General features: G+C 43.9%; 1 protein-coding gene across 2 annotated transcripts in view; it reads left to right on the top strand.

Annotated features, from left to right (window-relative positions):
• The window catches only part of LOC135196174 (REST corepressor-like), a 117843-nt gene that overhangs the window by 17383 nt on the left and 78141 nt on the right, over positions 1–22319 (top strand). For both annotated transcript variants that reach the window (XR_010310339.1, XM_064222758.1), the window contains exons 6-8: positions 7451–7620; positions 15607–15709; positions 16631–16741. Coding sequence is in view for 1 of the 2 variants with exons in the window: in XM_064222758.1 (XP_064078828.1) it covers positions 7451–7620; positions 15607–15709; positions 16631–16741 (384 nt within the window). In the remaining variant the exon portion in view is untranslated. The remainder of the gene's footprint in view (positions 1–7450; positions 7621–15606; positions 15710–16630; positions 16742–22319) is intronic.

Consider the following 22319-nt stretch of genomic DNA (forward strand, 5'->3'; position numbering starts at 1 on the left):
TGCAGTTTATGGGGACAAACTCTATGGCAATGGCAGCGGCGCCGATCTCTCCAATGACTCAGAATTTGGAACATAATTTTGCAGCCTGCGCAGGGATACCAGCAGCATCTTCCTTCAAGCGTGGTGACGTCACAACCCCTGCCATCAGTGACTTCACAAACCAACATGGCAGCCACCATGACCTCACAGCCTACTCCCACTCTCACATCCCTGTTGCCTCCGGATGAGCATACGCTTTCAGACTCCGTAGCACATGCATTTATGAAAAAGTTACAAGTTTTGGAAGAGAAGATAAATAAGAAAGACAAAAGAAAAAGACATAAATCATCATCATTTTCTTCTTCTTCTTCTTTTTCTTCTTCTTCTAGTTCGAGGTCATGGCAAGACTTGATGACGTCACTGTGTGCACCAGTCAAGTGTTGGAGGATAAGGGACTTCATGGCTGATCCTCGTGCGAAGAGATCATTAAACTCTTCTTCATCTTCGAGCCAGGACTGTCACATCCCTGTCAAAAACAGTGAAGAAGGCAGTGACTGATACAGGTAATGGCAATGACGGCTGTCATTTAAATACGTCGGCATGGCTGAAAGATTTGATGGACACTGGAATGGAATCGGCTGAGACAGCGATGCCCACTATGATGAGAAAGCCGTTTGTGGATACACCTCTGTTGGTTAGGGAATCAACAGTGAGTAGACATCAATCTTCAAAGAATGGAGGGCAGGTACCAGTTTCTTCTGTAAAACCTTTTAAAATAAGAAGGAAGGATGATAAAGCTCCCATTAAAAGGTCAAATAATACAGAGTTGGTAACCCCTCCGGATGCACTGATGGAAATGACGGCTTGCCTCTATACCAGAAGATCAAGGTCAACTTCCCCAATGGCAGTGGGAAATGATAGCCCAACAGCCACTGAGAATAATAGTAGAGGCATGGAGGATGTACGTTCTACTTCACGGGAACTGTCTTCCTGGAGGAATAGACAGGGTTCTCGCTCTAGATCAAGGAGCATGGAGAGATTTAGGCATTCGCATTCTCTTGGCGGCTATTCAAGATTGAGCCAACAACGGCCATCAGAGATCAGACATGCCACAGTCGTGGGTTGCACGGCCAGGAATCACATGGACATTTATCGGCTGATAGGAGTGAGCTAACTTTGCAGCCAAACATAGTGTTTAGGAAGGAGATGAAGGGGAGAATCAGGAATTTCTGGCTTTTTATGCAGAGGTGATTGACTTGATTCACTAATTCAATAACCTCTCAAGGAGGTCAGAAACCCCTTCCAGGATAGCTCCTACAGGGACTGAAGCTCTATTGGGACTGAAAAAGGATACTAAGGTGTCATGTTGTATGAATTACCATGCTCAAGTCATACAGAGTGTGTTACAACATGTTGATACACAGATCTCCAGAAGAGATAATTCTTTAAGGTCAAACAGATCGTTTAAGTTCCTTTCCCCTCTGTTACTGAGACAGGAAATATTATGGGACACCTGTTGTTCCACTACTAGCGAGACAAACCAATCCAGACATGATGAGATTAAAACCTGGATTAACCTTGGATCAAGTGAAGATGGAATGCCCCTCAATGACTTGTCAAGAAGCAGCTACATTGGAGTCAACAGCTTCTTGTATCTTTCAGATGGCTTCTTGGTTAGACCTTTGGTCAACAGCAGCAGCTAAGATTACATCCTCAGAGTCAACCAGGAGATTAGTAGATGAGACTGTTTATCAGATTGCTTCTATCAGATTGCTTCAATCGGGTTTGAAAGCAATTTCATACTTGACAAATTTGATTGCTAGTGTATGGGCTAATATCCTGTTGATGAGGAGAGATGCAACATTAGCTAGACTAAGCTGTACCATGGATTTGGATTCCCTTTTAGCAATTCGGATTGGGGACATCTTAGAGTCGCAATTGCTGTTACCAAAAGTTATGCTAGAATCTGCAATTGATAGAAAGATGGATACTAATGACAGATCAATCCAACAGGCAGTTAAGAAAGCCTCTGGAAGCCATTCTAATTTTAGGGAAGTAAGACAACAACAACAAACACCACAAAAGAGACCAGTGAGACATAATCCCTGCCCTAGGTTAGCAAGACCCTCTTCCCCAAGGAAGAAATTATCTCATCAGCCCTTTCACAGTAGACCCAATAGAGGAAGGGGTATTAGAGGCAGAGGGAGAGGTTCAAGACGATAGACTTGGCGTCTCTCACCACTCAGTCACACCGGTGGGGGGATGCCTGACAAATCATTGGAAGGTGTGGCACAGATTCGGAGCAGAGCAGTGGGCAGTGGATGCGCACAGTCCGGTATCTGATCCCATTCAGAACAACCATTATCGCAACCTCTCTTACACTCATGGGTCTCAGAAATTTCTTATTCTGCAAGAAGAAGTGATGACGGAAAAAGGAGCTGTAGAGCAAGTAACACTCCCGTCAAGTGGATTTTACAGCCATATTTTTTCTTTGTCCCCAAGGCCAATGTAGATTGGAGGACAGTTATAGATCTGTTGACATTGAATCTGTTTGTAAGAAAAACGAGATTCAAAATGGAGACCCCAAGGACAGTTCTAGCAGTAATCAGGGACAAGGATTTTATGCTGACAATAGACTTGAAGGATGCATACTTCCAGATCCCAATCCATCAGTCTTCCAGGAAGTTTCTCCGCTCCAGTCTTGCAGAGAAGGTTTCCAATTCAGAGTTCTGTGTTTCAGATTGACAATGTCTCCTATGGTATTTACAAGAGTATTCACTCTCGTGTCGACATGGCCACATGCTCGGGGATCAGGTTAATAAGACACCTGAACAACTGGCTGGTGATAGCGAAGTCCCGAGAAAAATTACTTCGGGACAGACATATCTTTCTTCAGTTTTGTCACAGCTTAGGCATTGTGATAAATCAGAAGTCGAGTTTGGACCCCAGTCAGAGGTTGGTGTACTTAGGTATGATGATTATAGACAGTAAAAGCCAAAGCTATCCCTTCAGACCAGAGGGTAGAGAAGTGCAAACAAGTAGTGAATGCCTTCCTAGGAAAGAAAACACAACCAGCAAAGCAGTGGCAAGTAGTCCTAGGACTCCTAAGTTCCCTGGAGAAGTTAGTGACACACGGGAGACGACATCTTTGGTCCTTACAATGGAGGATGGAAGGGTTTTGGTCACCAACTGTAGATCACCCATACGAGCACGTTCCCCTGTCGACAGAGGTGAGGTAAGATCTACTGTGGTGGTTGCAAGACAGCAATCTGACAGTAGGAGTTCCCCTTCAGCAATCCTCTCCAGAGCTCCTGCTGTTTTTGGATGCGCCACTTGAGTGGTGGAGCACTCACATGGAGGAACTGATGATTTCGTGGGAGTGGAATCACAAGAACAGGGAACGCCATATAAATGTGCTAGAATTAAAAGCAGCCTTTCTAGCATTACAGGAGTTCCGGGAGAGAGTGAAGGAGCACTCAGTAGTATTGGTGTCAGACAACACTGTAGTAGCTTATGTAAACAAGCAAGGAGGCCTGGTATCTCGTCAGTTACACCTGATGACAGTTCAGCTGCTTCTGTGGGCTGTAGAGAACTTAGTAGACATCAGGGCCAGATATATTCCAGGAAAAAGGAACGTTAAAGCCAACAAATTGAGCCGCAGGGACCAGATTCTGGGGAACGGAGTGGTCCTTACATCAGGAAGTGGTAGACAGAATGTCAACAAAAAGTTGGCCATATATTGTTCATTAGTCCCAGACAGAGCAGCAGTCGCAGAAGATGCTCTACAACACCCATGGGACAATCTGGACTTCTACGCATTGCCTCCATTTTGTCTGACTTCTACGCATTTCCTCCATTTTGTCTGATACATCAGGTTCTGAACAAGGTGATGTAGTCTCAGAATCTAAAGATGACCCTGGTAACCTCACTGAGGCCGAAGGATGAATGGTTCCTGGACCCGTTGGAACTCCTAATAGATGTTCCGAGAGAGCTGCCTCCTTGGAACAACCTACTGTGTCAACCACATGTAGAGAGGTACCATCAGTCGATGCAGTCCCTATCACTTCACGGGTGTAAACTGTCAAGTACCTCCTGCGAACGAAAGATTTTTCTCAGGAGCCAGCATCGCAGATGGCAGGACATATCAGAAGCTCATCGACAGCTGTGTACCAGGGAAAACTTTGCTGACTACTGTGACTGGTGTCGTAGAGGGAGTCTTTCTCCAATCAGAACCACTATTCAACAGTTAGCAGATTTTCTGATATCTCAGAGCAGAAAAATATCTGTCTGTGTCTGCCATAAAGGGGTACAGGTCTGCGCTAGCTTTGGTTCTGCGAATGAAAGGTGTAGACATTTCCTCTTCATGGGAAATGGCTATGTTAATGAAGAGTTTTGAGCTGTCCTGTTCCCTAAAGGAATTAAAAGCTCCCAATTGAGATTTGACCATGTTACTGACTGGCCTGACAAAGCCCCCGTATGAACCATTACGACAGGCCACGGATAGAAACAACCCTGAAAGCAGTCTTCTGGTTGGCTCTGGCGTCGACCAAAAGGGTAGTGGAGCTACATGGTCTGTCATATGTGGTGAAGCATTCCAGAGGATGGAAGTCTATAGTCTTCGAATTTATTCTAGAATTCGTAGCTAAAACTCAAAATCCATCAGTAGCAGATGACACATTTTCTGCTTTTTTATACCTTCTTTGGGAGAATTTGTGGATGATGACCCTGAAGAAATGTTGTTATGTCCTGTCAGGGTACTACAAGCTTACTTAAAAAGAACTCAACATCTCAGACCGGGATGCCGAAGGCTTTTTGTGAGTACAAGACAGGTCAAGAAAGAAGTGTCCAAGAATACAATATCGTTTTGGCTAAGAGAAACGATCAGGAATGCATATTTGACAAAGGCTGGAGTGTCTAAATTAAGAAAAATATGTCTGTAGAGAGGATTTTGAAAGCTGGTGTTTGGCTATGTTAAACAACTTTAACTTCCCTTTATTTAAAAGATGTTGCCCATAGATCCTTGGAAGTTTTAGACATCCTCTCAGTATAAATTCCATTTAATAACTAAAAAGATTCTCAGTTGGTGGAAGAACAAGCATTTACTTCTGACAGGCCTCCTTTTATATGTAAGGAGCAGGCAGCTGTTCTAAGAAACCTAGAAATGTCAAGTTTTTGTCAGAGAGGGGTAGAGTTAGTTTGAAGGGAGACAGTAGTGATTTTTGCAGACTGTGCAACAATCCTTTCGTACTTCGGGAAGCAGTGCAACAATCCTTTCGTACTTCGGGAAGCAGGGAGGGACCAAGTCCAAGTTCCTGCTGATGATGGAAATCTTTGGTCAGAGTTCAAGAACATTCTTGTAATACTAGTTTCTGCCAGGCAACAACAACATTTTAGCACATCAGTTTAGAAGGAAGTGCCAGGTTTTATCAACAGGTTGGTCATTACCTCCACAAGTATATCATGATCTGCAGAAACCATTGGGCTTGCCAAACATATATACTTGCACCAAGCGCTCTCTACTGGGACCCCCCAAACTTAGGGAGTGGATGCAGTGCTAACCGACTGGCTCGTTCCTTACTTTTTTGCATTTCTTCCCTTTGCGTATCTGAGGCAAGTTTTGCTTTAATTCTGGAATTGCAAGAATGCTAGAAAGACTCAGTCCCTTAGTGGCCGCAGGCAGACTGATTCCTGGACTTGATATGTATGGTGAAAGATCAGCCTCATCCTCTACCTTGCAGATCAGACCTCAAACAACTACCCATGTTAGACCTCTTCACTTCACAGTTCAACAGGAAGCTAGAGGTCTACTGTTCATGGTCCCAGGTTTGTTCATTGCGGCAGAAGACCCTTCTGCAAATTGGAAACATTCTGGAAGGTTGAACAATGGAGTGCCCTACTTCCCTTTCTCGAATCTACCGAAGACCCAGAAAAGCTGCCTTCAACTCCCAACACGTTGATGTGGAGTTCTTTGTTCTGTACGCTCCATGCTCCCGAGGCCAGGGTCAACCTCAGAAAATCAGACCTAGTACTAACACAAAGGACAGGGAGCTGGGGATGACAGTTGACGCAGTGAGGGTAAAGGCCTACCCTTCACAAGAGAGGCTAACCAAATTCCTAAAAGTATCTGACTCCTTGGCCAACCCTCACCAACCAATGAAGAAGTGTCAAGCCCTGGTTGGCCACCTATTGTCCTTGGAAATATTGGTACCCAGGGGCAGGACCTGTATCCATTCCTTGCAATGGAGAATGGAGAAGGGGGGAATGCTACTCACAGGCCAGCATGGGATATAAGTATGACAAGGAAGGTACTGAAGGGTCTGCAGTGTTGGAGGAGCCCAGAAAACTACCTGAAGGGGGTACAGTTTAGCTGGCCATCCCCGTAAATGCTGTTATACTCAGACACATCCTGAAGGGGCTGGGACACCCATCTGAATGTCATATGCATTTCAAGGATGTGGGATGAGGAGCAGCATCAACAACACATCAACATCTTGGAGATATGAACAGTTTGGCTGGTACTCCAACACTTCTAAGATCTCCTCCAAGGGAAGACCATAGTCATCATGAGCAACAATACCTCGATGGTTGTGTACATACCAAGCAAGCAATGAGGCACAGTGCTTAGGACTTTGAACAACTGATCGGTGAAATGCACAAATGGTCAGAGACTACAGGACTGACGCTGACTGCCAGGTACATTCCCAGGATGAAGAACATCATGGTGGACCAACTAAACAGGGCAGATAAGATAGTGGGAACAGAATGGTTATTAGAACAGTGTAGGGTGTAGAGGACAGGTTGCTCAAGTAGTGGGTGAGTCCCACAGTGGATCTACGTATTTGCAACAGCAAGGAACTACAAGTTGCCCCTGTATTGTTTGCTGGCCCCAACCAAAGAACCATCCTGTAGGATGCCTTTCAGCATCCTTGGGACAACCAGACAACTTCAGAAGGTCATCAACAGGTTGTTCATGTTCCAAGGTCTGAAAAAGATGCTCAAAGCTCCAAAGTGGCCCCGAGCAGAATTGTAGGCTGTTGCCAACTTGTTCTGTCTACCAGTTGTCCCGTTGCCCAGTTGTCCTGTTATCCAGTTCACTGTTGCTTAGTTGTACTGTCGCCCAGTTGCCCCTGAACTGATCCAGGCATAGCATTAGGATTTTGTTTCTCATTAACAACCAAAGAGGTAAGTACAGATTACTGTATACAGGCAGTCCCCGGGGTTATGTCGCTCTGGACTCACAGCACTTGCCTCGTGGCACTGTTAACCACAATTTTTCAGTGCCATAAGTGGATTTATGGCGCCATTGCCTGCTTTATGGCGCTGTAACCTGGATTTATGGCACTGTAATTCCCTTTATAATTATGGTGATTCGGGTTATAGGTTTGTATATTAAGAAAAATACAAATTTCTTTATAATTGGTATATTTATAAGGTCTCTGCAAGCAATGATTTTTATGTTGGTTTATTGTAGCAAGCCACTGATGGAGTTTTGGCTGATAGTAATGGTGATCGCTCAGAAGAAGATGAAGAAGGTCGTGGAGGAGAGGAGACAAAAAATTGCTCGAATTGTACCATCCCAGCATCTATTCTTAATGAATCTCCCAAGGGAATGCAATGTTCAACTTGTTATAACCATTGGAAGTAAGTGATAATTAAGGTTTTTTGTAATGACCTTCCAGTGTTAATTGGTAATAATAGAGATGAACTTTTCCTTCCTGACAAAAGAATTAAAAATTTTGTGATTAAACCACCGCAAAAGTGTGTAAATTAATTTTATGTCTGGTAATATGGTTACAATTTCAGTAAAATATAAAGGCCACTGATCCTTTTGATATATACTGTATATTTACGATATGTTCTGCACAAATCATTAGTAAGGGCGGCTGTTTATTAGTATTGTTATTCCTTTTTTATGTTAGGTATGTTAACAGTTTTAATGTAATTTACTTCCACAATTACATCAATCATATGTGTGCCCACATTCATTGACTCAAATATTCTTTATTAAAAGGACAGAAAATAGGACTCTCGCAGCACATGCATGTCCTGTACCCTCAGGTAACCATTAAATAACATCCCTTACTTGTAGTGAGTTTGTAGCTTTGCTCTGCTCACACATCAGTCTAGAATTCTCTGTGGTTATTTTCTTTCTTTTGGCTCGTTAGTCATCAACATCATTCTAACCATTTTCTCATTTATTAGCAAACTTCATGTTTTAACTTATTTCACTTTTCTTTATATTAAGTGATGAAACTGTAATTGTTCATACACGAAACAAACCTTCGGTCTTAACATTAGGATTTACTAGCGCCAAGCTGGAAACCGGTAGAATTAAAATTACACTTGTGAGATCCAGGGACTAATGGCATCTATACCAGGTCACGGGGCATGTATACCCAGAATGCCCACGGCTACCTGTGACCCATCAGTTATTTTCCTACCGCCTTTAAGATAAGACGTGTTACTGTCTATCTCATTTAAAGCCGGTTTTTCAGTTTGCCCGTTCTTTATCCATTTCATTTTTTATTTTTCATTCCTTTCTTTCTCCAAGTGTGATCAGTGTGTGGTAAGAGTGTATACGTGGTATGATGGAGAATTTTGCCTCAACATCGGGATCGTCTACCGCTTCGAAGAGGAGACAAAGGAAATGCCCAGGAGTCAGTGGCTTCCCTTGTTCTAGGTTCCTAACCTCGGTGTCGACGGATCCTCATCCAACGTGTAGTAGGTGCAGGGAAAACGTATGTACGGTTACTAATCCGTGTTCTGTTTGTCGCGGTTGGTCGGTGGAACAGTGGAAGAAGTTCTATGGGAAAAGCCAATACAAAAGAAAGGGGGTGACGCCATCTTTGGATGACCAAACCTTACCGGCTTCTTTTGTATCGGTAATAAACCAGGCTGCTCCATATGTTTCTCCACCTGCTTTTGAATTGTCTCATACCCCTTCGGTTTCTCCTAGCGGTTCTGTATCGGAAACGTCAGGAGGGGCCTTGGGTAATTTTATGAATAATTTGCACTCTCCTTTGTTCCCAGCAAGTAGAGGGGGAGATCCGCCATCTTTGTTCCAGGCTCCTGCTACGCAAGCGCATAGGTTAGATGGTACGTGGTCAGCGCTAGGCCTACCAGGCGTACCAACCTTGGATGGTCTGCTTGCGCATTATATGACGTCACGGTTCCAGCAGGGGCCGGCAGCGCTGAATGATTTTCCTCATCCCCCGGGCTTGCAATTATGGGAATTAATGCCGCTGCTTCTCCATCCCACTCAGTATTTACAGCGATGCAGAACGTGGGAGGTAATTTGGCAGCAAACGTGCGGTTACCAGCAGAAACCTCTCAGTCTCTCCCTACGAGAGCGATGACGTCACAACATACGTCACACTCTGAGATGGCAGGCGTGATGACGTCACAGACCGATTCTCGGTCTTTTTCGCTGCACCCAGACGCTAATACGCCTTCTGATCCGTCAATGCAAACTGTAATGCAGAAGTTACAGGATATAGAGGAGAGAATGAATAAGAGAGACAAAAAGAAAAAGTGTGATTCGCCTTCTTCGTCTTCTTCCTCTAGTTCGGCGTCATCGCTAAGTCCGATAACGTCACGGCGAGCGCCAGTCAAGCGTTGGAGGAGGATTCGGGAGTTCCTAGCGGATCCTCGGGCCAAGAGGAGAAGAATCAATTCTTCCTCTCCTTCGGACGAAGACTGTCATTTCCAAGTCAGCAAGAAGGTCGGAAAATCAGTGGCTATTAAGCACAAGGTTGCCAGACGAAGCCGTTCGCAAGAGTCCGAACAAGCGAGAGAGGTGACGGCCGGCGAGCTAGCGGCCGAGGCGGAGTTGCCAGTTCGGATCGCAAAAACTGCGATACCTCTGGTAAAATCGACGTTGGCGGCGAAGGTGCAGCAGAGGATGGAAGGCAGGATCCCAGGTTTCGCCCGTAAAGGCCGTTCAAAATTAAGTACGAAGGACGATAAGGCTCCTATTAAAAGTACAAAAAATAGAGAGTTGGCAACCTCGGCGGATACGTTCGTGGAAGGCAGTGTCCGTCTGGATAGAAGGCCGAGGCCTGGCTCGCCGACGCTCGAAAACGATGCCAATGCTAATAAAGACGAACTTACCTCTGTCTTAAGGGAGCCTTCATCTTGGAGATCTAGACGAGATTCTTCGCTCTAGATCCGTGAGCAGAGAAAGAGTGAGACGTTCTCGTTCCCCTGCTGACTATCTGGGATCGAGCCAACAGCGGCCAGCAAAGATCAAAGAGGCCGCGGCCGTAGGGGCAGGCGGCCGTGGAATTCCGGGCCGTCTGTCAGAAGATAGAGGCGAGACAACATCTCTCGTGACGGAGAGTGGTACACTAGAGCGGAGGAAGGAGAAAACCAAGAGTTTCTGGCCTCGTATGCAGAGGTTATTGATTTGATTCGTCAATTCAATAGCCTTTCGGAGAAGACAGAAACACCGGCCAGTATGCTTCCTCCTGGAATTGACATGGCGTTTGGACTAAAGAGGGATACCAAGGTGTCGTATGAATTGCCTTGCTCGAGTCACTGCGGAATCGGTCTTGCAACACGTAAACGCAAAGATTGCAGGGAGGGATAATTCCTTAAGATCTAATAGATCATTTAAATTTATTCCCCCTCCAATGATAAAGCAAAGGAAATATTATACGACACCGAAGGTCCCTTTGCTGTCTAGACAAATGAACCCTAATGTTGTAAGGTTAAGGCCTGGATTAACCTTGGATCAGGTTAAAATGGAGTGCCCTTCGATGACGTACCAAGAGGCTGCCACGTTAGAAGCAACAGCTTCTTCTGTCTTTCAGGCTGCGTCCTGGTTAGACCTTTGGTCAACAGCAGTGGCGAAAATTGCATCCTCGGAAGCAACAAGGAAAGTAGTAGATGAACCATTGTTCATTAGATTACTACAGTCAGGGTCCCAAGGCGATTGCGTACCTGACAAACGTAAGTGCCAATGTTTGGGCAAATATCCTGCTAATGAGGAGAGATGCAGCATTGGCTAGACTAAGCCGCAATGTGGATTTGGATTCCCTGTTAGCAATGAGGAATGGGGATATCTTGGAATCGCAACTACTGTTGCCAGAGGTCATACTGGAAGAAGCGATAGATAGAAGAAGGATGGACACTAACGATAGGTTGGTGCAACAGGCAGTTAGGAAAACCTCTAACAGTCAAACTATTCCTTTGGAGGGAAGACAACAGCAGATGTCTCGAAAGAAACCAGTGAGACATAGCATCCCTAATAGAGTCACAAGACCCTCTTCCCCAAAGAGGATAACTCATCGGCCCTTTCACAATAGAAATAACAGAGGAAGGGGCAATAGGGGAAGGGGGAGAGGCTCAAGAAGATAGGATTGGGCGCCTCCCATCACTCGGCCACACCAGTGGGGGGTTGCCTGGCAAATCACTGGAAGGTGTGGCAGGAACTAGGGGCAGAGCAGTGGGTGGTGGATGTTCTCAGGATCGGGTATTTGATTCCGTTCGAGGTAACCCCGCCCCTGACAGATCAACCATTACCCCACGTCACTTATGCCCACAGATCTCAGAAGGCCACTATTCTGCAGGACGAAGTGAAGAAGATGATGGAAAAAGGAGCTGTGCAACAAGTATGCAGTCCGACAAAAGGCTTCTACAGCAGGATTTTCCTGGTACCCCCCAAATCCAACGGGGAGTGGAGGACAGTAATAGACCTGTCAACGCTGAATCTGTTTATAAGGAAAACCAGTTTCAAGATGGAAACTCCGAAAACGGTTCTACAAGCAGTCAGAATCGGAGACTATGCTGACAGTCGATCTAAAGGACGCATACTTTCAGATACCAGTCCATCAGTCTTCAAGGAAATTTCTCCGCTTCAGTCTTGCAGGGAAAGCTTTCGAGTTCAAGGTCCTGTGCTTCGGATTGACAACGTCTCCTCAAGTTTTTACAAGAGTGTTCACCCTCGTGTCGGCATGGGCGCACGCTCAGGGGATCAGGCTGATAAGATATCTGGACGATTGGCTGGTGATAGCAAAGTCCAGGGAGAAAATTTTTTTACTCAGGGACAGGGGGAGGGCGACCCTCCTGCAGCTTTGTCACAGCCTAGGTATTGTGGTGAATCAGCAGAAGTCGCAGCTGGATCCAAGTCAACGTTTGGAATATCTGGGAATGGTGATAGACACAACACAAGCCAAAGTATTCCGACAGACCAAAGAGTACAGAAATGCAAACAAGTGGTGAATGCCTTTCTGGGAAAGCAGACACAGCCAGCAAACAGTGGCAGGTGGTGCTGGGAATCCTAACCTCCCTGGAGAAGCTAGTACCACAAGGAAGGCTACACCTTCGGTCCCTACAATGGAGGATGAAGGAGTTTTGGTCACCAACAGTAGATCACCCGTACGAGCAAATTCCCTTGTCGGCAGAAGTGAGGAAAGACTTGCTGTGGTGGGTGGACGACGACAATCTGACAGTGGGTGTCCCCCTTCAACAATCCTCCCCAGACCTCTTGCTGTTCTCGGATGCATCACTAGAAGGCTGGGGAGCCCATATGGAGGAGTTGATGGTGTCAGCAAAATGGAGTTGCAAGGACAGAGAACTCCATATAAACGTGCTGGAGTTGAAAAAAGCAGCTTTCCTGGCTCTACAAGAATTCAGGAGAGAGTAAAGGGACACTCGGTGGTATTGATGTCAGACAACACCACAGTAGTAGCTTATATAAACAAGCAAGGAGGCCTAGTTTCTCGGCAGTTACATGTGATGACAGTTCAACTTCACCAGTGGGCTATAGAGAACCTGGTAGACATCAAGGCCAGGTATATTCCGGGAAAAAGAAACATAGTGGCCGACAAGTTGAGCCGCAGGGATCAGATTCTGGGAACGGAGTGGTCCCTACACCAACAGGTAGTGGACAGGATGCTCATGTTGTGGGAAGGACCGATCATAGACCTATTCGCTAAACCAGGTACAACAAAAAGTTGGAAGTGTATTGTTCAGTAGTCCCGGACGCAGAGGCAGCAGCAGAAGATGCGCTACAACACCCCTGGGACAATCTGGACGTGTACGCATTTCCTCCATTTTGTCTAATCCGTCAGGTTCTGAACAGGGTAATGCGGTCTCAGAACCTCAAGATGACCCTGGTAGCCCCGTTATGGCCGAAAGCAGAGTGGTTTCCAGACCTACTGGAACTCCTAGTAGATGTGCCAAGAGAGTTACCTCCATGGAGCACCCTTCGTGTCAGCCTCACGTGGAGAGGTACCACCAGTCGGTGAAGTCCCTATCGCTTCACGGGTGGAGACTGTCAAGTATCTCCTCCGAGAGCGAGGGTTTTCGCAGAAAGCAGCAACTCAGATGGCAGGTAATATCAGAAAATCATCTGCGACAGTATACCAAGGGAAGTGGTCAGCATACTGTGATTGGTGTCGTAGGGGGAACGTCGTCCTTCCACTCGGTACCCACTATTCAGCAGTTAGCGGCTTTCTGATATATCTCAGAACAAGATAAAAAACATATGTCTGTATCTGCAGTGAAGGGGTACAGGGCTGCTCTAGCCTCAGTCTTACGAATGAAAGGAGTGGACATATCGTCTTCATGGGAGTTGGCCATGCTGATGAGGAGCTTTGAACAGTCATGCCACCAAAGGAGCTAAAAAACCCCAGATTGGGATCTGACCAAGGTTACTGAGTAGTCTGACAAAACCCCCTTACGAACCACTAAGGCAGTCACGGATAGGAGCCTGACCCTGAAGACAGTCTTCTTATTGGCCCTGGCTTGCAACCAAAGGGTGGGGGAGCTACATGGCCTCTCATATCTCATAAAGCACTCGAGAGGTTGGAGATCAATGGTGTGTGGAGTTTGTCCCAGAATTCGTGGCAAAGACCCAAAATCCAACAATAGTAGACGGCAGATTCGACTCCTTTACCATACCTTCCTTGGCAGACTTTGTAGACAACGACAAAGCTGAAATGCTCCTGTGCCCCGTCAGGGCACTAAGGGAGTACTTAAAGAGAACAAGGCACCTCAGGTCGGGGTGCCAGAGGTTGTTCGTAAGTACAGGACGGAACAAGAAGGAAGTGTCCAAGAATACAATATCATTTTGGCTAAGGGAGACAATCAGAAATGCTTATACTGCAGAAGACAGAGGGTCAGATAGCCAGGTGAGAGCTAGAGCTCATGACATCAGGGGTGTGAGTGCTTCCCTAGCATTTAAGAAGAACATGTCTGTGGATAAAATTCTGAAAGCTGGCGTGTGGAAGCGCCAAACAACTTTCACCTCATTTTATTTGAAAGATGTTGCCCATAGATCCTTGGACACCTTTTCCTTGGGTCCAGTGGTGGCGGCCCAACAAGTGATATAGTTCATCCAGTGCCCTGGCGGGTCAGTTTGCGTCTAGTCTAAGATGAAGGTATGAAAGTAGAATGAATGGGATGACTTGGTCTTTTTTCTTTACTACTTTCTTCCTACTCCTTTAACTACGGGCAATATGAAGGAGAGTACCGTCATGTGCTGGAACGGACTAGATGCAGGTGAGATGGTCAGCCATACTGTGAAGCTATCTTAGCTGATGATATACTTTTCAGTAGCAACACACCCCTCTGGATAATAAGGAAAGAGGGGTGAAGGTCGATCCAGTCGCAAGGGACAAGAGTAAACAGTAGAATGGTATCTACACCCAGTGGGAGGAAACCAATAGATCCGCTTATATCTTTGGTCCTAGGTTCATTGTCCATTCTCTAGAATTTCCCTATATATTCGGAAATGGATAAGGTGGCAAACTTCCAGTCAGTTGTAGAGACTTACCTCCCTCCAATAGTAAGTCTATCCTAATGTTAAGACCGAAGGTTTGTTTCGTGTATGAACAAATACCAAATTTGTAACTAATTTGTATTTTTCATAACTAACAAACCTGAGGTCTTAACAGTTAAAGGCCCACCTCGAACCACCCCTCTAGCAGTCTAAACTGGGTTAGAAATATAACTGATGGGTCACAGGTAGCCGTGGGCATTCTGGGTATACATGCCCCGTGACCTGGTATAGATGCCATTAGTCCCTGGATCTCACAAGTGTAATTTTAATTCTACCGGTTTCCAGCTTGGCGCTAGTAAATCCTAATGTTAAGAACCTCAGGTTTGTTAGTTATGAAAAATACAAATTAGTTACAAATTTGGTATTTTCTACACCTTGCCTGGTACTTTTCAATTTCTGACTTCTTGGTGCACCACTAAAATGCCTAAGTCTAATTCATAACAAAGGACTCAGAATTTGCATCGGAGTATTCACAGCATCTCTGAACAAATTTTTGTACATTAAAAGTGGCAAACCACCTCTCTCTCTCCATTATGATTTAGTAACCTGACAAAGACTCATACAGGTGACCCATCAACTAATGAACTTTTCAGTCCAGAAGTATTATTATTATAAATGAATAATCATAATGCTCTAGCACTGAAGACCAGATGACATGCACCATGAGACAACCATAAATATAGTAATGTCTTTAAACAAATATCTGTTGAGTCTGAGTGTATTTGAGATCACAAATGCACATATATGATTGTGAGCTTTGTATGAAAAAAACTACTATTCTGTTATGATAAAAACTCAGTACTTGTGAACGGTTATGCAATTTATTTGTTTCCTTGAAAAAGGAAAACTGGCAGTTTACGACCCACTGTGGGACCCATGAAGAGAGACAAGCAGTTAATTAAGCATAAAAGGCGACCCCCACGAGGCATGCATATTAATCATGAGGTGAGTGGCAAAGCATATGTTAATTGAATTTGTGCACATATTTGGTACTTAAAGGGCTTACTTACTTAGAAAATACTAGGATGAGGATTTTGTTCTTGAAGGATTGAGAGATGTTCCTGGCATGGGATATGTACCTTACTCTGATGTGTTTTAAACCTAGCATTTGTTAACCCTTAAACGCCGACTGGACGTATTTTACGTCGACATTTTTTGTCTCTCGGGTGCCGACTGGACGTATTTTACGTCGACATACAAAAGTATTTTTAAAAATTCGCGGAAAAATACTTTTAGGCCTACCAGCCGAAAACTCTTGAATCACGCGCCTTGGGGGATGCTGGGAGTTCACGGATCAAGGTGTTGTTTTGTTTACAATCGTTATGCAGGCACGCAAGCGCAAATTTCTTTCTTGCCGCACTAAAAAGTATCTGTGACACATCTCGGAAATTATTTCGTCACTTTGACATAATTTTTGTACCATTTTAAATTAGCTGTTACATGAAGTATTATATATGAAAATGTGCGCATTTTTATGTAGAATACAACAAAAAAATACTCATGATTGTAGCTTTCATCAGTTTTGAGATATTTTCATATAAATAACGATAAGTGCCAAAATTTCAACCTTCGGTCAACTTTGACTCTACCAAAATGGTCGAAAAATGCAATTGTAAGCTAAAACTCTTATATTTTAGTAATATTCAATCATTTACCTTCATTTTGCAACTAATTGATATCAAAGAAAATGGCATTTCCTGTTCACCTGAACCTCAGTATGAAAGATAAATTTTGTAGAAACTTGGAGATGAATAAACCATCATAATAATTCAGAGCTGGACTTCATCTTTATGTATGCCTTATATTAGCCTTGAAAATGTGGTTGAAATTCATGTACTTCAACATATATTTATTTTTGTTTCAAAGGATCTGATGGCTATGATATCTCCTGGACCTCCTGGTCCTCCTGGCACTCTCACACCAGGAATGCAGCTTTTAAGACACATGGAGAATGAAGTCATTGCTCTCAAACGACAGGTGAGTTTTATTTTTTTTTTTTTGTAGAATGCATTTAAATGTCATATTGAATATCTTGTCATGTAAAGTCAATCCTAATCATGATAGCAATAAGATTCCTTGAAAAAAGGAGCTAGAGACCTGCCGAATACTATATTGTTACCTGTTACTAAACTTAAAATTTTGTGTAACCTTTTTATAAGTAATAGATTATTCACTATCATACTGTATTGTGAGCTTTATTATGATATATACAGTGTTCCCCCTGTATTCACGGGGGATGTGTACCAGAGTCCCCCACAAATAGCTAGAATCTGTGAAAAGTTGATTAAAAGTGCCTGTTTTGTTAGATAAAACTCAAGGAAAACCCACAAATAATGTTTATACCTGTTTTTTTTAAATAGTTTTATCACAAAACACAAAACGTGCATTTTATGATGAAATTGATAAAAAAAACAACAACAGGAATTTGTGGATATTTCTCAGAAAATTACAGCAAATAGGCAAATTTTCCACGAATAAAAGGGGTATATGTTCCAGAGAGAAATCTGCGAATATATGAGTCCATGAATCTAGAGTGTATGAATACGGAGGGTTCACTGTTCAGTACAATTCCAATAGCCTAGGATCAGTTGTACCAACTGGGTGCTGGATTAGCAAAAATGCTGGACTTATCAGTGACCCTTTAAAATGCTGTTTAAAACTAATGAAATTTCTGTACCCAACACTTTTAATGGAAGTTACCTCCTTATGGAATGGGTTTTAGACTCTACAGTAGCCCTTTCAGAGGTAACTGGGTCAGCAGAGGAAAGGGAAGCAGGAGTCCTGAGAGCTTGTATTTCACCACACAATATACATTATTAACCCTTTTGGTTGAGAAGTAGCTAACTTCCCAAACCCAGAGCAATATCCCAGCCTTTTTTTTCTTCAGGAAGGAATGGGAAACTTCCCCAGCCTTTCCATCCCCTCTGGAGGGGAAACAAACTTTGTTATTATCTCAGCTACCACATTTAGAGGGTTGTTTTATATGAAATTGGCAATAATTAATTTGGAGATGCATCAGGTCCCTGAATACTTCAGGGCTCTGGTAAACATCTTAATCTTCAGACTGTTATTGCCCTTCAGATATCAGTCCATCTTATTTCCCCTTTAGATTCTCCAAGATCTATAACCTTGCCAGCAGTTTCAAGACGATGAAGTAAAGGTGCTAAAAGTCATAAAGTAACTGTTCAAAAATATGTCACAGTTGCCTCTTTTTAGTGAGAGGTCAACTGGGACAGTATTTGGGTCTGTGAACCCTACCACAAGGAGTATAGAATGGTAGAAGCTGTGTGATAGTTCCATCATAGTGAATGACCAGACAGTTCTAATAGATGTACTTTTGAGTTCCTGTCAATCAGAACCTTAAGTTTTTCCTCTTGTCTGCTGTGGGACCATTGATTTTTTTACTGTTTTAACCCAACTCAGCTCTACAGATGGTTACCAGCCCCCATCTGAATGTCTTTTACTAGGTACACACTATTAAAGCGCCTCAGTGGCGTAGTCGGTATGGTGTTGGCGTACCACCTCAGTGGCTGCGAGTTCGATTCTCAGGTATTCCACTGAGGTGTAAGAGATGTGTATTTCTGGTGATAGAAGTTCACTCTCGACGTGGTTCGGAAGTCACGTAAAGCCGTTGGTCCTGTTGCTGAATAACCGCTGGTTCCATGCAACGTAAAATCACTGTGCTAACCAACTAACTAACTATTAATGTTACTTGGTAGATGGGTTTCTCCTGAGCTTCTTCTCCAAGAGAGGGTCCTCCAATTATCTTTTAACAGGCAGGTTTGTATTTCTGCAGGAACAATAAACAAATTTTAAAAGTGATTTGTGTTTTTAAGTTCTACAGAAAAGAGCATTTTATATTTACTTAAATCACCTAATTTACTCTGCATGGCCCCTACAGCTGAAGGAGAAGTGGCTAATTTGTAGGTAAGTGGGATGTATTTCCCCACTCAACTTCCTTTCAACTTCCTTAACCAGCAGTTAACTACCTTGTTACTGAGTTCAATGACTGATCCAGCTCCACTGAAGGATACTCAGATGCAAATTGCTGGTTGAGGAGAAGAAAAACCTTCCCAAGAAGGAAAAGTCAAAACTCCAAACTCTGTGATGTTCCCCTTCTTGTAAAACACTCTCCACTGCGACTTAACATGGCCATACACGCACACGACTGGCATCGGGTTTGTCCTGCCAGGATTAGCGCGCACTCCAGTCCACTTGGGCATTGCCCATACACGCAGATTGACTTGCTCTAAGCATATTTTGAGAGGACAGAGTTAATATGCAGTAGCTGTGTTTCTTTCAGTCCTTTAGTGTCCTGATATAGTGAGTGTTTTAAATCATGGCACCAAGTAAAAGGAAGATAAGTGCAATAATGATACTAGCACTCCTGCGAGACGAATACGAGCATGAAATATGCAAGAAAAATCGTAAAATATGGGTGGAATCATGGCTAAGACTTTATTGAAAGAATTAAGGGAAAATAATCCAGAAGATTATAGAAATTATTTAAGAATAACTGTTGATGTCTTTCAGAGACCTTTTATTCCTCATGTCTCCAAAAATAACATATTTATCTATTTTTTTTACTTAATTCCACTAATTGCTCATAAGCTGCTTGTCTTGGAGTAATCCGGACTTTGTATTTTCCACAAGCATGGAAGTGCTCCTCTACGGGTCCAAAAAATCACAAATGAAATGGTGAGATAAATACTTGACTGACTGCGACATCCTTTCACAACAGCTGTACTGCCCCGACTCCCACAAGGAAATAGGGCGATCATGTCTGAGTACTGATACAGGTATTGTACATAATGAAACGTTGCCTCAGTCCTTCCCAACACCTGCAGCGCGACGCGCCAATCGGTTCAACATGCTGAAAGGACGACGGGACAGGCCTGGCTCGACAGGACTGGCATCAATAGCCCCCTTACACAATAAAGACTGACCGGTTTATGCCAGTCGCTATGAAATCAGCGTGCCAGTTGCTTACATATATGGCCGCCTTTAGGCCAGGAACGACATTCTGGGTAGGGATTAGTAATCGTACAATGATTAGCTCTGCACCGATTGCACGTCTTATGAGCATCTGTGATTGCAGCTGCCAGAAACCTTGAGCATGGAAATCCCTGAATGCCCGGGCACATGCATTAACGAGGCTGTGAAGACTCAGAGGAATCTATAATAAACAGTAACCGTCAAACAACAAACTCACTGAAAAGGAAAGAAACATGGGTACAAATCAACCGGCTTGGAAGGAGAGCAAAAGCGATAGTGTCTACTCTCCAAGATGGTTAAGGAAAAGACTGAGTGCACACAGAGTGCAGCTATTACCTTGTATGCAGAGGAGTTGCCAGATCTCAGTTTCCTTGCTATACAATCTTTGATTGTTTTTAACCGCTTTCCAGCTGGCACTTGGAAATTAGCCTATTGTTAAGACTGAAGGTTTGTTAGCTATGAAAAATACAAATTGATGAAAAAATTTGTCATATTTTGAAAAGCTAATTATGACAAATTTACAAGCAATAGACAAATTTACAAGCAATAGACCATTACAGTCACCACCCTATGTACAAATATTCATAGGTAAAACAGACAGTGGCACAAGTTAAAATTGTATTTGGAACACTCCCCACTGCCACCCATAAGTTCAAATTTGTACCTATTCTGCCTATTAAGAATTTTTGCAAAGAACAGAAAACCCTGTTCCTTTAACCCCTTCCCTGCTTACCCTGAGTATTCTTGTGATTAACTACCATGTATTTTTTTGCAATGACGAAAATACGTACTCATTCATACTCGTAAAATATTCCTACTTATTTCTATCTTAACGATTTAACTTGTTCTTTGATGAATTTCCATTTTCTATAGTACTTCTTCTCCCCATTGGAAACATTTATTATATTTTTATCAATAGATAGTGGTGTGCATTGTTTACTTCATGAACTTCCAGGATGAATGTCATAACAGACGAACTTAGCAGACGGAATCAACTGCTTCCAATGGAATGAACGCTGAAGTAGAGCTCCAGGTTTGCAAGGATCTTTGGAGGCTTGGGAACAGCCGACAATAGATCTCTTTGCGACCGTGAAGAAACATCGTCTGCCAATCTTCTGTTCGCCAGTTCCCGACCCTCGTGCATGGGAGACAGATGCTATGCTTCTAGATTGGACAGGACTGGACCTGTATGCTTTCCCTCCGTTCGCAAGGATTCAGGAGGTGATAAACAAGTAAGCGAGTCATCAGAATGTCTCCATGACCCTTGTAGCCCCTTTATGGCCGAGGAAAGAATGGTTTCCGGACCTTCTTTGTCTAATCGTGGACTTCCCAAGACTTCTCCCTCAGAAGAGGTCTCTACTCAAACAGCCTCACCTGTTCAGGTTCCACTAGGGATTGTCCTCTCTGTCTCTGACAGGCTTTTGACTGTCAAGCAACCGGTCAGAGCAAAAGGCTTTTCAAGACAAGCTGCAGAAGCCATTGCTAGATGTCAGAGATTGTCTACTAGCAAGCTATAATGTGGCGGGATCACAAAAACAAGTAACCTCCCCACATAAACTTAACCTGTCTGGCTATCAAACCCACCCTCAATCACACTTTCCACTTAACACTAAAAAACACAGCAGGACAATTGCCCCAATACCTACATACCGAACAAAAAACACCAAACAGGTACTCACCGCTGGCTTCTGATACCTAGGACTAGGCTGTGCTGTCGTCCACTGGATATAGGCTATAGGGTAGCCAACACACAACCACCGCCGACAACCAAACACAAATCAACCACCCGGGACCCACAACCCCACAAAAACTCAATAACCCAACGACTAAATGCAGATGAACACCAACCGCCTGAAAAACACGACACCACACGACTTACAGCAGTACAACAACCCGCCAAAACCAACCCTGCCCCAACCACCACTAACAGACACCGAAAATGCACCACCAACCTTCTTAACCTCACCACAACCAGACAGACACACGCACAACCAACTTCACAACCCCAAAATCTATCAAATAACACCCAAACAACGACACACCAAAGGAAAACTGCTGCCAAACCAACACTGACTTGACCAGACGCCTCACTGTTTACAACTCTCGTAACAGACTTCCATTGACTACCTACAGAGCGCCACAACAGACATGCTTCCGACCGCCATCTAACCACTCCCATTCATTCTTCCACCAATCTCTCTCTCTCTCTCTCTCTCACACAACCTTTGTAGATGTTGTCAAATATAAACTAAAATTACTCCTCCATATTACCTCCCCCATTACATTTGACAACATCTCCTTACACTCACAACATCCACACTAAATTGCCTTTCGCAACACCCAAGGATGCTCAGATGCAGGTCCCCTGGATCTTGTTTGAGGACCATCATACACTCTTTCAGTTACATTGCCATTCACTTCTTCCAAACCACTTTCTTTCAAACTCCCATTATCTCCCTCACTACCATCCTCCCAAATTCCATTCACTACTTCACCGATGTCTTCCAACTCTGGTTCCAACATCTCCCCTATTTCGGCCACCAAACCACTCAGTTCATCC

The sequence above is a fragment of the Macrobrachium nipponense genome, chromosome 17, assembly GCF_015104395.2.
Source record: "Macrobrachium nipponense isolate FS-2020 chromosome 17, ASM1510439v2, whole genome shotgun sequence".
NCBI lineage: Eukaryota > Metazoa > Arthropoda > Malacostraca > Decapoda > Palaemonidae > Macrobrachium > Macrobrachium nipponense.